Genomic DNA, 13623 nt, shown 5'->3' on the forward strand with positions numbered 1-13623 from the left:
TACCAGTATCGTTCATAACTGGTGCGAACAGCAGAACACCCCCCCCCCCCTGAACAAAACACATTTCTCTGCAACCACGTGTTCACCGTAGGTAAGGTTTCTTCATGCAAGACGGACAAATACCTTGTTCTACTCCGTAACAGACAAATGAAAATGAAACAGATTTCGGTAGAAACGGTCAAAACGAAACAAATACGGATATTTTTCAGCCAAATAAATATAATAGCCGATGAAAAAGTAGATATAGAACATTTTCCATATGATGATGCAGCAAAAATATTCAATTAGAAGATGTTACAAATGAATTATAATTAAAGAAATAATTTTTTCCAAGCCTATTCGCGTTTTTTTAATTTTTAGAAATCTCACCCTGTTTTTGAGAAAGGGTGAGAAATTCTCTCCCATTTTTTTTTTCTGCAATGAAAACACTCCCTTGTTGTACTAAAATTTTAATTTTTTCTTGAAAGCATTGATCTTATTGTATTAGTTGAAAACTGTATTTTTGCCTTGAAGGCTTAGATTTAGTTTATGCATAAGTGAAAATATATATCCGGTAAGAAAACTTAGCTATCGATTTCTTTTTACAAAAACAAAATAACCTTATATAGATCTTTTCTGCAGACCTGTGTGTGATTAGTGTTTTATCGACCCTCCACCCTCAACAATAGTGTATTTTACGTGAGAATAGTATAGGGTGGTTGAGGAATAATGAGAACTAATGCAATGATAAAGAAACTATAATGTTCTTCAAAATTAAAACTCACTTTAGGTGTCATGTTTGTAAAATTGCATTTAAACTCTCCGTAAATAGTGTGGGGTGATTGAGGAACAACGAGTCAGAAAACTAATGCGATGGTCACATGCTATTGATTATTTCCTACAAACTTAAAATGCATTTTAGGTATCAAGTATGTATAATTGCATTTAAACTTGATAGTGACAATATATTTCAGAGAAAAACACAAAGGTATAAATAATTTAAATCTTTATTTAATGGTCCGTACTTTAAATAGCACTGCTATCATTAGCTCAATTTCATTTCGGCAAATTTTTTTGCTATATTTTTAGCTTCGTCTACTGCACCAGTATTAGTTCCTGTGGCTTGAGCAGATTCTGGCTTGCCACCACCTTTACCATTAATGACTTGAGACACTTGCTGAACCCATTCATTAGCTTTCAACCCTTTAGAAGTGGCATTCTATAAAGAAATAAGATTAATTACTAATTAAGATAATCAACACTAAAAACTTAAACCACCAGTTTTCATTTTATAAATAAGTTTAGAGAAAAAGGAAACATTTTAATTATAAAACATTGCAGTTTTAAAAGAACAAATAAAGAATTATATAAATTTTGATGACATGAATTAATTCAAAAATTGTTTAAGGCAATATTTTATAACGGGATACAAATTTATATCAGCACAGATGAGATAACCCAATGTAAAAAAAGTAACTAAATATTAATTTTTAAACCACCTGTAAATGTTGTACCATTTGGTACTAGATAAGTTTTATCAAGTTCTTAGTTGCTTTAAAGCATAACTATTTAACAATTAATATTGTTTTGAAAAAGGTAACATTATATTGTATTAGTAACTATTTAATAATGAATATTACATTAATTCCCAGATAAATTCAAATAAAGAAATAACTTTTCTATCATTATTTACAGTTTGAGCATTTACTCAGGAGAAAGTTTATCCAAATTACAATAAGACTTCAAATGCGGTTTTATACAAAAATATTGGAAAAACATTCTGCCAATTTTATAATTAAAAAAAAATAAAAAAAAGTTGCATATTTTCTATTAACAACTAACATGTATGTATGTCACTGAGAACTAAATGTGTAAGGTTTTAAACCTAAGTAAATTTACTTATTTCAATTGATATAAGGTGATAAAAACGTCAATTATGTCATAGAAAAAATAATTTTATTCCATAAAAGTATTTTAGAATACCTGGGGTACTGAGCTCATACATAACACTTTTTCAGCATCGGCATCTCTAGTGAAAAACATCACAGCAGTTTCAGGTGAGTACAACTTTGCCTGCTTCAATGCAGCATCTAAAGCCTATTGAGTAAAACAGATACATTAATTTTAGGGAAAAAAATATGCAATTGAAGTAACAAGAGATAGAATAAGTTAGAAATGACAAAGCTTTAAAATACTCTAATTTTGGTGTAGAATTAGGATGGCTTTTTGATTTCATTCTATTAAAAAAAAAAAGCCTTAAATTTTACTGTAATTCGTAAAATACAACAATAATTAATCGCTGACTTTCGGGACCAAACATGAGTTTCATGTTAAGCATTAATGAGGTTCAACTGTAGTAACCTTAATTCAAAATTAAGCCATTTCAGCATATTATAATCATAACATTTTAATTAAATTGTTTTAAGAATGCATTTTATTGAATAAACTTTCAGTAGATTCTCTAAGCAAGTTCAGACTGCTCTCGAGTCCCCTTTCTGATTGATTATTCAAGCCTTTCCTTCAGCTGCTTTTATATAATTTTTTTTGCCTGATGACTGATTTGTGGAAAGTTTTAGATAACGAGTCAAAAAGTTATAGTTTTCGAGTTAGTCCCAAGATAAGGCGACATAGTAAGATTTCAACCTAATGATTTATATGAATCACTCTATCTGTACTTAAGTTAATGTTTGTGCCGAATTAATTTGCACAAGGCGCTTTGGCGCACATTCCAATGTAAAAGGAGCGAAGTAAGCAGCTACCGGCTGCCTCCTCTAAGTTTGTTGTAATACAGTAGTTGTAGTCGTGATTGTCATGTAAAAGGTTTGCCTGCGGTCTTCCGCAGCTTGTGTGAACTTACCTCTGTTATGTAAATAAATGTTATTATTATTATAGTTCATCGTAGTTCAATTCGTCGTAATCGTGCATAATGTTTGCTGATGGAGATTTCCCAGAATAGTTTTATTTGGTTGTGGACTTGGAGATCTTCAAGACCTTATCTCGCGATTCTAATTTTGAGTGACGATAAAAGTGTCACATTCTATATTTACCATAAACAGACATTATGTACTTGCAAAGGTCCTGTAATAACAGAAATCATATTTAATCTCTATGAGACAACAATACTAAAGTTGAAAGAGATAAGAATAAAAAATTTTACAATATAATCACCAATTTAGACTACATTAAAATGGTATGGGCCATGACAAAAAATTTAACACTTAAAAAAATATCTTGTAAAGGAACCAGATAAAATAATTGGTGTAAAATGATACTAAGATAAAACGTTAAATTCTTTTTACAGGATTGATTGAAAAATTTATAATTCACTTTTTCGGTTTCAGAGCTATTTTAATTTCTTTAAAGTTTTTTTTTCCCTTGTAGAAAGAATCCTTATTACGGTTCTGAATATATTAATATTAAATCTTACAGAAACATCTTACTTCCTTTAGATACGTTGTTAGTTGTAATGTCTTCTCTCCTTTCTTTGAAAGCTTAGTTTAATTCAATGAATAAAAGGAGGAAAAATATCTTAAATACCTGTTTCAATCTTACAATTTGTATAATTAAATGTTGTAATGTCTTCTCTCCTTTCTTTGAAAGCTTAGTTTAATTCAATGAATAAAAGGAGGAAAAATATCTTAAATACCTGTTTCAATCTTACAATTTGTATAATTAAAAAATTTAAAATATTATATTAGTATTGTTAAGAACACTTAAATCACAGAAAATGAATTCTTTGTACTAGAAATAAATGAAAACAGCAAAGACCAGAAATTACTTAGGTGACTAAAAAATTTCCAATGGGTATAAAAAGAGGGCTGTCACACTACCTTAGCATTGAATCCAGCAGCAAATTCATGAACAAGGAATGGAATGTTTTTATTTTCAGACTGAGTTTCAAACATATGTTTTGCTTCTTCTGTTATCTTTTTTGGAAGAAAAAAAATAATTATTGCTTACAATTGATAAAATATATTAATAATAAAATAAAACTATTTAACTTACAGTTTGAACAACAGCAGCCTTATTGGCACGATCTAAATCATCTAGCTGTTTCTTGAGATTTTTCAGATTGTTTCGCATCTCATCTTTTTTCCAATAGGAAATGTTTGACTGCGAAATTTCCTACATAATATAACAGTATAATTAATAAAAAAGTTAATAGGAACATGATTACCCAAAGTACTGAATCTACTTAGAATAATCATGTTGCCTGTGTAATCTGAATTATTGGATTATTCAATCTATTTTTATCCAAAACACTGAAGATAAGAAGTAATGTTATACCTACGATAAATATAATATGACTAATAAATATGTGAATTTTGTTGAATAGGTATAAGAGATATTTTATTTTAATATTCACTAGCATTATTACACTTTTTTTTTAAAAAAAAAAGGGGGGGGGGAACATTTTTTGCACAGTTTGACAGTATAGAAATAATCAGTACTCACATAAAATGATTTCAACTATGAAGTCATGCAGTATAAAGAGTATTTTTTTTTTACTTTGAAGGTCTTGTGTATAGCTGGATTATAATAACATAAGGATTGATTGAAAAAATGATAAATAAAAAAAATAATCATTGCACAAAGGAACAAAAACTTCAAAACTGATCTCAGCTAACAGAGTTTCCGATAATCGAGACTATTGTACACAATAAGAAATAAATAAAAACGAGTTAAAGATAAAGGTAAGTACTTTTTAAAGTATGCCATGCCATGCCATTATAAATCAAAAGAGGTAAAAATAAAAACTCAATGAATCACAACACTTTATCTTTGCTCTATGAATTTTCAAATGAATGAATTTCGTTCTAAGAATTAGACTTTTCCCTGATAAATTGATACTAACAAAATGTTTAGTACGAAAATGACTGTTTTAAGAAGTTTTAAAATACATAGTTTGTATTTTAAAATCTATAATAAAATAACTTAACTGTATTAATGTCTTAAATAAAGTAGATATGTAAAAACAAGTGTTTACTTCTGTTAAATCAACTATCCGTTTGACCATTTCTTTCTGACTTATTGAAGCTCTTTTATCACACATTAGATTTTTTAAATTCTCAACTTCATTTTGAAGTAATTCTGAGCGTTTATTGGCCTAAAACAGAAAAGAAAATTACTTCAAATTACATACTCAACATAAATAAAAATTCAAAGCATAAATTGATAAACATACATGTGCAAGGGGAAAAAAAACTTACTTTGACAGCTTCAGGACCAGTAAGAGCAACTATTCTTCGAATGCCCTTAGCAATGGCTTCTTCTGAAGAAATAACAAACTCGCCAATATGACCAGATCTCTTTAGATGTCTATAACAAAGAAAGAAAATTAGTCAGCGTCCTTTGAAAAGCATAGTTCCTTTTCTTCATTAAAAAAAAAAATAAGAACAGCAGAGGTGTTTCAGTATTAAGATTTATTTTGTAGAAAGAAGATGCTTTGCTTTTTAAAAGATTAAGTAGAAGGCAACAGAAAGATATATACATTAGAAATTTCATAATTTTGGAGTTAGATAAAATTTTGTGTTCTACAGCTACCTGTAATCACTCTTAGATATTTGTGTTACAACTTTTTTTAAGTTCCCCCAATAGATTTAACACTAGATAACTAAACACCTATTAAAGAGGCTCCAGACTGATGCAAGTTCAGTGAAAATGGGATATTGCAGAAGTAGTTATAACATATTCATTGTGCAAATGTTAAATTTTGTCATTTATTTATATCTTGGATAAAAATTTTAAGATTATATTAAGTAAGCTACATTAATTAGTTTGATACAGACGAAATATAGTATTTTGTGTTCTATAGCTACCTGTAATAACTTAGATATTTGAGCAAGAACTTTTTTTAAAAAATTATCCTAATAGATTTAAAGCTAGATAACTAAACATCCGCTAAAGACGTTTGAAAGTTTGGTGAAAATGGGATATTGTAGTAATACTTATAACATATTTCAAGTGCAAATGTTATATTTATCAATATTTTGATAAAAGTTTTAAGAGTATTATTCTTAAGCTAAATTAATTACTTTGATACAGATGAAATACAAAATTATACATGTTCTTAATTGTTTGTAAATGAGTCAAATGACTAGTCAAGTATTCAATTATCTACGATTTAAAAAAAAAAAAAAACAGGAAACATTAAAAGTTTTTCTATAGACATTTAAACTTTTAAATTTGTGAGCAGGTTTTATCAAATAGTTACAACAGTAGTTATAACATTTTAAGATAAGTGGATATTTCTTTAGAGACTTAACATTAAAAATGGGAAAAGAATAAAGCTAAGTAATATATTTCTTTTAATCAATGAAACATGGGAAAAAAACATAATTAATCTCATCTACTCACGTCCCACCACAAAATTCAACAGATGTTTCATTTCCCCCAGGACCAGAAGGATCTGATAAGAGATCATCTACTGATATGCCTATGGAGATAACTCTAACTGGATCAGGATACACCTAAAAGACATTTCAGAATATTAAATTATACATTGAATTTAATTTTCTAGATGCAGATAAATGCTTTTCACCACTTATTCTAATGTTACTATGAATAGCCATGTGATCAGACAACTACTATTTTGGAATCCAAATAATTTTAATCCACTTTCAATTACAATAAAAAATTTCTTGCTTTATTTAACAGACCTTCCCTTAAAAAACTGGTAAATATTAAATGATTCGTAAACAACAATGCCAACTGACAAATTACTACAGTCAATCCCCGCTATAGTGAACAGTCTGCAGATCCAGTAAAATGTCCACTATAAACAATGACTCACAGTATCCAAATATTTAAAAAAAATATTTTTTGACAGTTCAGTTGAATTATTGAAAGTAAGGATTCAACTTCAAAGAGAAAAAAAACTTCCTTATTAAATTTTTGTTTTCAATTTTACATTTTTGATTGAACACAATTTAATTTTAAGTAGAGTTCTTCAATTTTCTGTAGGAAAAAATATAGTCAGAATATTTACTGCTTATTTTACTTAAGATATTAGATGATGCTGAATACTATGCTATCACTGACAGAGGTGAAGTGCACACTTCATCATTGCAACATTCAAATTGTTCTGCAACATCTCTAACAAAAATGTCTATTCCTTGTTTTTTAAGCCGTAGAGTGAGAAGTAAATTGTCATCATCATCATCTTCATTCTCCACATAGGAGTCTCTTTTTCTTCTAAAGCCATCAAAAGAACTGCGTGTCGGAAACAGTTGCAAATTATCATTGGTGTCACTTGCCTACATGATTTTTCTTACAAAATGACTGCTTCTAGCTGAGTTCGTGTTTTCTTCATTGTTCTTAAAACACGCATCACCAGTTGTTTTCTATAGTGCAACTTTAGGCTACGAATAATGCCCTGGTTTATGAGATGTAACTAAGAAGTCGTATTTGGGGGTGAGCCGTGTACACATGCAAAGTTAAAATTGGATAACTGAAGAAAAGAAAAAAACTTACGAAAATGAAATTCAAATTCTCAGCTGTTCACTATGTGTATTTAAAATAACATTATCTAAATGGCAGTGCGGATGAGACAACTAAAAAAAGGTCACGACAACCGAGTGTCCACTATAGAAGGGTTTGACTATTTTTCGCAAGCAGAGTTTGACAATTTACATCAACATCATTTTAATTTATTATTTAGAAAAAAATAACTATAAGTCTAAGTAACTGGAGGGAAAAATAATTAATTACTACAAAGACTGAATAAAAAAAGAACAAGTAAAGTTATCCATAACGTGCAATGCTATTAAGGTCTATAATATATATACATAGTGATTGACGCCCAAGGAATCGAGAGAATGTCAGAAAATAAATGATTTTAAAATAAATTTTGTGTACATAAATATTAAATTACTGCATTAAATAGCCACAAGCATAATGGTTATAATCCTACTAGATTGAAATATGGGAAAAAATTATTGATAATTTTTTTGTTTTCTGTTTAGTACAGGTAGAGGGCGGTCTAAGGTAAAGGCTGGTTACTCGACAACAATCATCCGTAATATTATGGTAGTTAATGATGGTTGTAATGCCAATTGGTTGCTACTAGTAATTGAATGATCATTGATAATTTTTAGTAGTCAGGTAAAAATAATGGCATACGCTTAAGCATCTTAACTGATGTTTTCTATCAGTCAAATTATGGAATCATCATTACAACAGTAATCAGATTTAACAGAATTGAATTGAGGACATAAGGTTAAAAAATTAATCAATAATTGGGTAACATTAGCAGAAATAATGTTGAAATGTATGTCAAAAGAGGTGTTGGATGAACAGCATATCGAAAGTCGGATAATCGGGTTCAGAAGCAAAGCTGAAAAACTAACAGTTAAAATAGAAAAATCACTTTGCTTAAACAAGGATAACACAGTTTGCGAATTTTAAGAGGATAAATAAAAATACTTGTTTTTTAAAGATAAGTTATGCATTACAAAAGACTAACGTTTACACAAAATTTCAAAAAAGTAAAGAAAACTTCTAGAGCATTTTATTCAAAAGCTATAGCAGCAAATAAAATAATCTAACCTTAATAACTGACCTCTCCAAAAACTGCTCTTAAACCTTGAATTGCTTTAGCCTCAGGTAAAGGGGTGTCTTTAGCAAATACTTCTCCATTTTTTCTAACTGCTTGATTGGCAACTATTTCTGCCTCTTTGACCTGTGCAACAGTCATAGCTCCCTAAAAAATAAGTCTAACATAATTAAATATCACACAACTGAGAAAGTACCACAATATTTATTTGAAAATCATAATAATTCACAAAAACTTCAGTTATTTATTTTCAATTATTTTAAGTTGTAAAGAAGTTGAATAACTTCCACGGTTAAATAACAAGGAAGTTCAACTCTAGTGAATATTAAGGGTAATTATTGCAATTGCTTCAATCTGAGAGTGTTTAATCATTGGGTAATTTTACTATTCAGAAATTTCTTATTTGTTGACTTTAATGGCATATAACTTAGTTTTAAAAAAGTCGAGCAGTTCTAATAATTTTAGTTAAGATAAATCTTAATAACTTAGATATTTGTAATTTTTTTTAAAAAATAAATTGACTGACTGTTACAGATGAAATACAATGTGTAAAGTCAACAAGAACCAATATTTAATTTTTAAAAAAAATTTCAAAAGTTGGAGTAATTATGAATAACACCATGACTTATTTTCACAAAAATACACAATTACCCTTCTGTAGTTTTAGTGTGGTGGCATTGCCCACAGCATGAAAACATTAAAATAAAAATTTAAAAACCATTGGTCGATGCTGGCAATAAAATTTTGAAAAGCTATGTCAATTGATTCATCATAATGCAAATAAAAGAAGTTTATTATTTTCCTACCTTGTTAGTGAAATCAAATCTTAGTCTGTCAGGTGCAACTAATGAACCTTTCTGATCACATTCGGTTGCTAAAGCTTTTCTAAGAGCAAAATTCAAGATATGTGTTCCAGTATGATTATTCATTACCAGCTTTCTCCTTTCCTAGAATAAAAAAGTAAATAAAATCATTTGTTAAATGAAATAAAATTTCTTAAAGGGACAAAACTAATTCCGAACATTAAAAACTGTTTCTTGATGTGTGTGTATAGATATATTTTAAAGAGACTACATGTTTTGTAGGTGTTAAATCACAATTGGGTGGAAAGAGTTTGATTAGCATTAGAGAGCAAAAAATTTAACTTATAAAAACAGTACTTTTGTTGATTTTGAAAAATATAAGTTTGATATTTTTATATCAAACTGACAAATAAAATTTTTAAAAAAGAGGAAAAAATAGCGATGAAACTTTTAAATAATAATTTTTAAAAATTATTACTCAATTGATCGAAAAAAAAGTTTTATATTTCAAGGTGAAAATACATTAAATGCTGATTACGAAAAGAAATAAATTTTAGGCAATTTATTCACTGAAATATTTTTTTTTTTTTTGTTTGAGTGCATGGTAGAGGAAATGATAAGTTAAATAATTGTATTAGTAAACTAAGTTTCTCTTTGATATTAAGAACAAAGAATAATTTTAAAAAAAATCTAAACAAAATTACCTCATCTATCATTAGTTTCATTTTATCTCCAACTTTTACTGAGCCACAAAGTGTACCTAAGTGTATAACATAACCACCTTGAAGTTGGACTTCTTTAACAGTGAATTCAGTATCCTACAGATAAAAACAACAAACATTAAGATAGAAATCATCTGTCTTTACACACAACATAAACTAAAGCTGAAAGAATTTTTTCCCCCAAGTTTCATGCTGAATGAAAAATAAAAGTTTTTCCTCCCCTTTTTTTATTTTCAATATCAAGACCCAATGATTGACTTAATGTGGTGGTTGAAAAACAATATGATTTGTTTTTCCTTAGATAAAAACAAGTTGTTTTATTTCTTAGAATAGTGAAAATCAATATTGTGACATGGTTATTAAACTTTTATATTTATCATATTTGATGTAGCAAGTCTAATAATTAACACAAGAAATTAATGATTGATTTCAAATTTTAGATTGTAACAAAAAGTTACAACAGATATAGGTTACAAATCAGTAAAAAACGGGTAACAGTGGTTAATATATTCAGATGTAATATCATAAAAAAAAATTTCGACTATCCCCACATAAAATTTGTAAGTTATTAGAGGGTAAACTTTCACCCTGCTTTGTTATATTAATATTATTTTTGTATTTTATTGTTGCTGCTTTAAAATATAAGAATATTGAAATAGTAACAAAAAACTGTATAACTTGATCTTTAGATATTTTTTTTCTTTAAATAAATCAAAATATCATTACAACATAAAAAAGATGCAATAATTATAATGCCAGTTTTAGGATGAATTTAAATGAAATTGTTCCAGTAGCCTAAGCAGATCTAGAACAAATAAATAATTTTCTAGCAAAAACAAAAGGCTTTGCTTAGAATATTGAAGTAGAAAACCATTTACTTAATTGCATAAAAAAAAACATAACCAAAAAGAAAATTATTGGTTTACACATGCTTATACCTCATCATTCTCTTTGACCATGAAGCCTGTATCATAAATTTGGCCTCCAGCTTCAGCATAAAATGAGGTTCTATCTAATATGATACCACACTCTTGACCATTTTCAACATGGTCAGTGAAGGCTTTTTGAATTCTTAATGCTAAGACAGTGCCCAGACAGGAATCAAATTCTGAAATACCAAAAATCAGTTGTCATCTATGAAGGAAGAAAAATAAATCAAATACAGTGAAACCTCCAGGAGAACCACCTCTATGTAGCGACCTCTCTTGGGAGGCATAAATTTTTTTACATAGACTTTGCGTTGAAGAAAACTTTTACGAGAGACCATCAAAACCTCTCCCAGCGACCGGGCAAACCTCTGCACAAATTGCGCAAAAAGGCCAAATAAGGAAACACTAAAAAAATAACAAAAATAAATATTAAAACAATTATGTAGATTAAACGAGCTCAAAATATTTGTCAGTGATTATTATTCAGAAAGCCTTTTTGACGATCTCTGAAAGAGATCTACAACTTAATGTTGCAGTCAGAGTGCACTAAAGACGACACTACCAATGATTTATTTTTAGAATTGAAAATTGAATTAGGAGGGGAAAAACTATTTTTCTAAAAACTAATCTCAAACAAACAAAACTCTTCCTATTTTTTAAAGCTAACTCATTTTTATGATATAAAATTAAATGCAAACTTTAACCCCTAAGAAAGACCAACCTCTATTAATGACCATTTAACAGAGAGTGGTTGAGTGCTGTTGGAACTGCTGAGAGGTTTCACTGTAAAATGCATTACAAAACTATTCTTCAAAGCAAAAGGGTTATGAGTTTTCAGTTGACAAATATTAAAAATGAGATGCAATGGTTCTAGACTTTAAGAGAGATATTAATTAAACATGCAGAGATATGCACTACAAAAAAAAAAAAAAAACCCCAGGTGATGGCNTATGCACTACAAAAAAAAAAAAAACCCACAGGTGATGGCACATACATAACATATAAGTACTTAGTTACACCATGACATCACCATGAGGAAAAAAAGAACTAACCATATTTTGAGTCCATACTGTCAGATAGAGAGCGATAAGAGTATTTAGGAGAGTCATCTGTAGCAGGAACACCTTTGGATTGAAGGTCAGATATAGCATGAACATCTAGCTTAATTTCATCAACAACACCTTCACCTTTAGCTTGAGACATAAGCTAAAATAAAAATATACATAGATATCACGTTTTTTAATTGTGGCTCTTAAAATTTTAACTTGAAAACGATGATATACGTATAATGTAAATATCTGAATTGAAATATTTCAACCATAAAATTTTTTTAAATATAGAGCATCAATTAACTTTAAAACTTGCCTTAAAATGAACTACAAGTTATTTTTTTAAAAAGTTTTTCTTCTGCCTAAAATGCTTGACATTAGAAGTTTTCAGCAATTTCCTAACTACAGAATTAAAGTACACAAAATGTAATTTAGTATTAAATGTACTAGAATTTAATTTATTCTAATTATAAGCATAATAAATTTTACACATATACTTCAGTTTATTTCACTTTGTTAATTTCCAAACATATAACATCAAAAAACTTAGTGCAAATGAAATAATCACCCATAAGAAAAGTTATAAAGATCTGAATGCAAAAAGCGCTAACAACTTGTTTATTTAATAAATGCTAATTGCATTCTGTTAAAATACATATTTTAATTATTAAAGATGGTAAATATTCCATCTGGAATTAAATTTGAAGAAATAAAATTTTGATTTAGCTGGAATGTTGCTAAGATTCAACTATGATTTATCCAATATATTGTTATTCATTTATATGAAGTTTTGAACAAATTAGATTTGTGAATTACTGCTATTTTATAACATAGATTGTATTATAACTAACATATGAATTAAACGAATTATACTAACATATGAATTATATCAAATTTAAATGTTTTTTTTTTTACCCTACTAATTAACGGCATGTTTCAAACTTGGAAACAATTGACACCTTAACCGGCGTCATGAAAAATGTGTCCTTTAAAAACAATCTGGACAGATCATCCAATTGCTCCAAAGCTGACACTTCAGACGCTATTATATTTAAGCTGCTAATTTTCTTTCAAAAGCAACTTGGGTCATTGGCCGTGCCAGACCAATAGCAAAGCACAAAAGGAATCACAGTCATTCCTTTTACTCATTGATTGCCTTACAATGGGATTACCTTTATGCAACAACAGAAAAAATAAAAACACAATTTTGACAAAGATTTGAGAGTAGTGATTTTTCCTCCCAATAAAATTTGAGAGGTTAAGGGGTCACAGTACCTTTGCAAAAATTTTTTAAAATAAAGGTATGATCATTCATTTTGAGGATGCTTTACATGCTCATTTAAGTTATAATCAATAATTTATCTTCAAAAAATGATTAAACTGTTTAATTTTTTGTAAATTTTAAAAAAAGTTGATAAAATTCTAAATTTTTAAATCCCTAAGGCTTTTTTATTTTAACATATTTTCAAAAAAAGTTTTTTTCATAGTGCTTGCAATATTTATCTTAACAATTTTGTGCATTCATTTGTTGATATATCAATTAGAATATTTTTTATAGATTATTTTGTAAAAAAGTAGAAAAAAAAG

General features: G+C 28.3%; 1 protein-coding gene across 1 annotated transcript in view; it reads right to left on the reverse strand.

Moving 5' to 3' along the window:
- Positions 1 to 968: 968 nt before the first annotated feature.
- Positions 969 to 13623, reverse strand: part of LOC107448591 (alanine--tRNA ligase, cytoplasmic) — a gene marked incomplete in the record, with an annotated part of 32220 nt that continues 19565 nt past the window's right edge. Inside the window, 12 exon segments of the mRNA XM_043052450.2 lie at positions 969 to 1198; positions 1963 to 2076; positions 3810 to 3905; positions 3985 to 4104; positions 4967 to 5086; positions 5190 to 5298; positions 6337 to 6449; positions 8540 to 8680; positions 9340 to 9480; positions 10041 to 10154; positions 10997 to 11166; positions 12040 to 12193. Coding sequence (XP_042908384.1) covers positions 1025 to 1198; positions 1963 to 2076; positions 3810 to 3905; positions 3985 to 4104; positions 4967 to 5086; positions 5190 to 5298; positions 6337 to 6449; positions 8540 to 8680; positions 9340 to 9480; positions 10041 to 10154; positions 10997 to 11166; positions 12040 to 12193 — 1566 coding nt within the window.

The sequence above is a fragment of the Parasteatoda tepidariorum genome, chromosome 6, assembly GCF_043381705.1.
Source record: "Parasteatoda tepidariorum isolate YZ-2023 chromosome 6, CAS_Ptep_4.0, whole genome shotgun sequence".
Classification (NCBI taxonomy): Eukaryota; Metazoa; Arthropoda; class Arachnida; order Araneae; family Theridiidae; genus Parasteatoda; species Parasteatoda tepidariorum.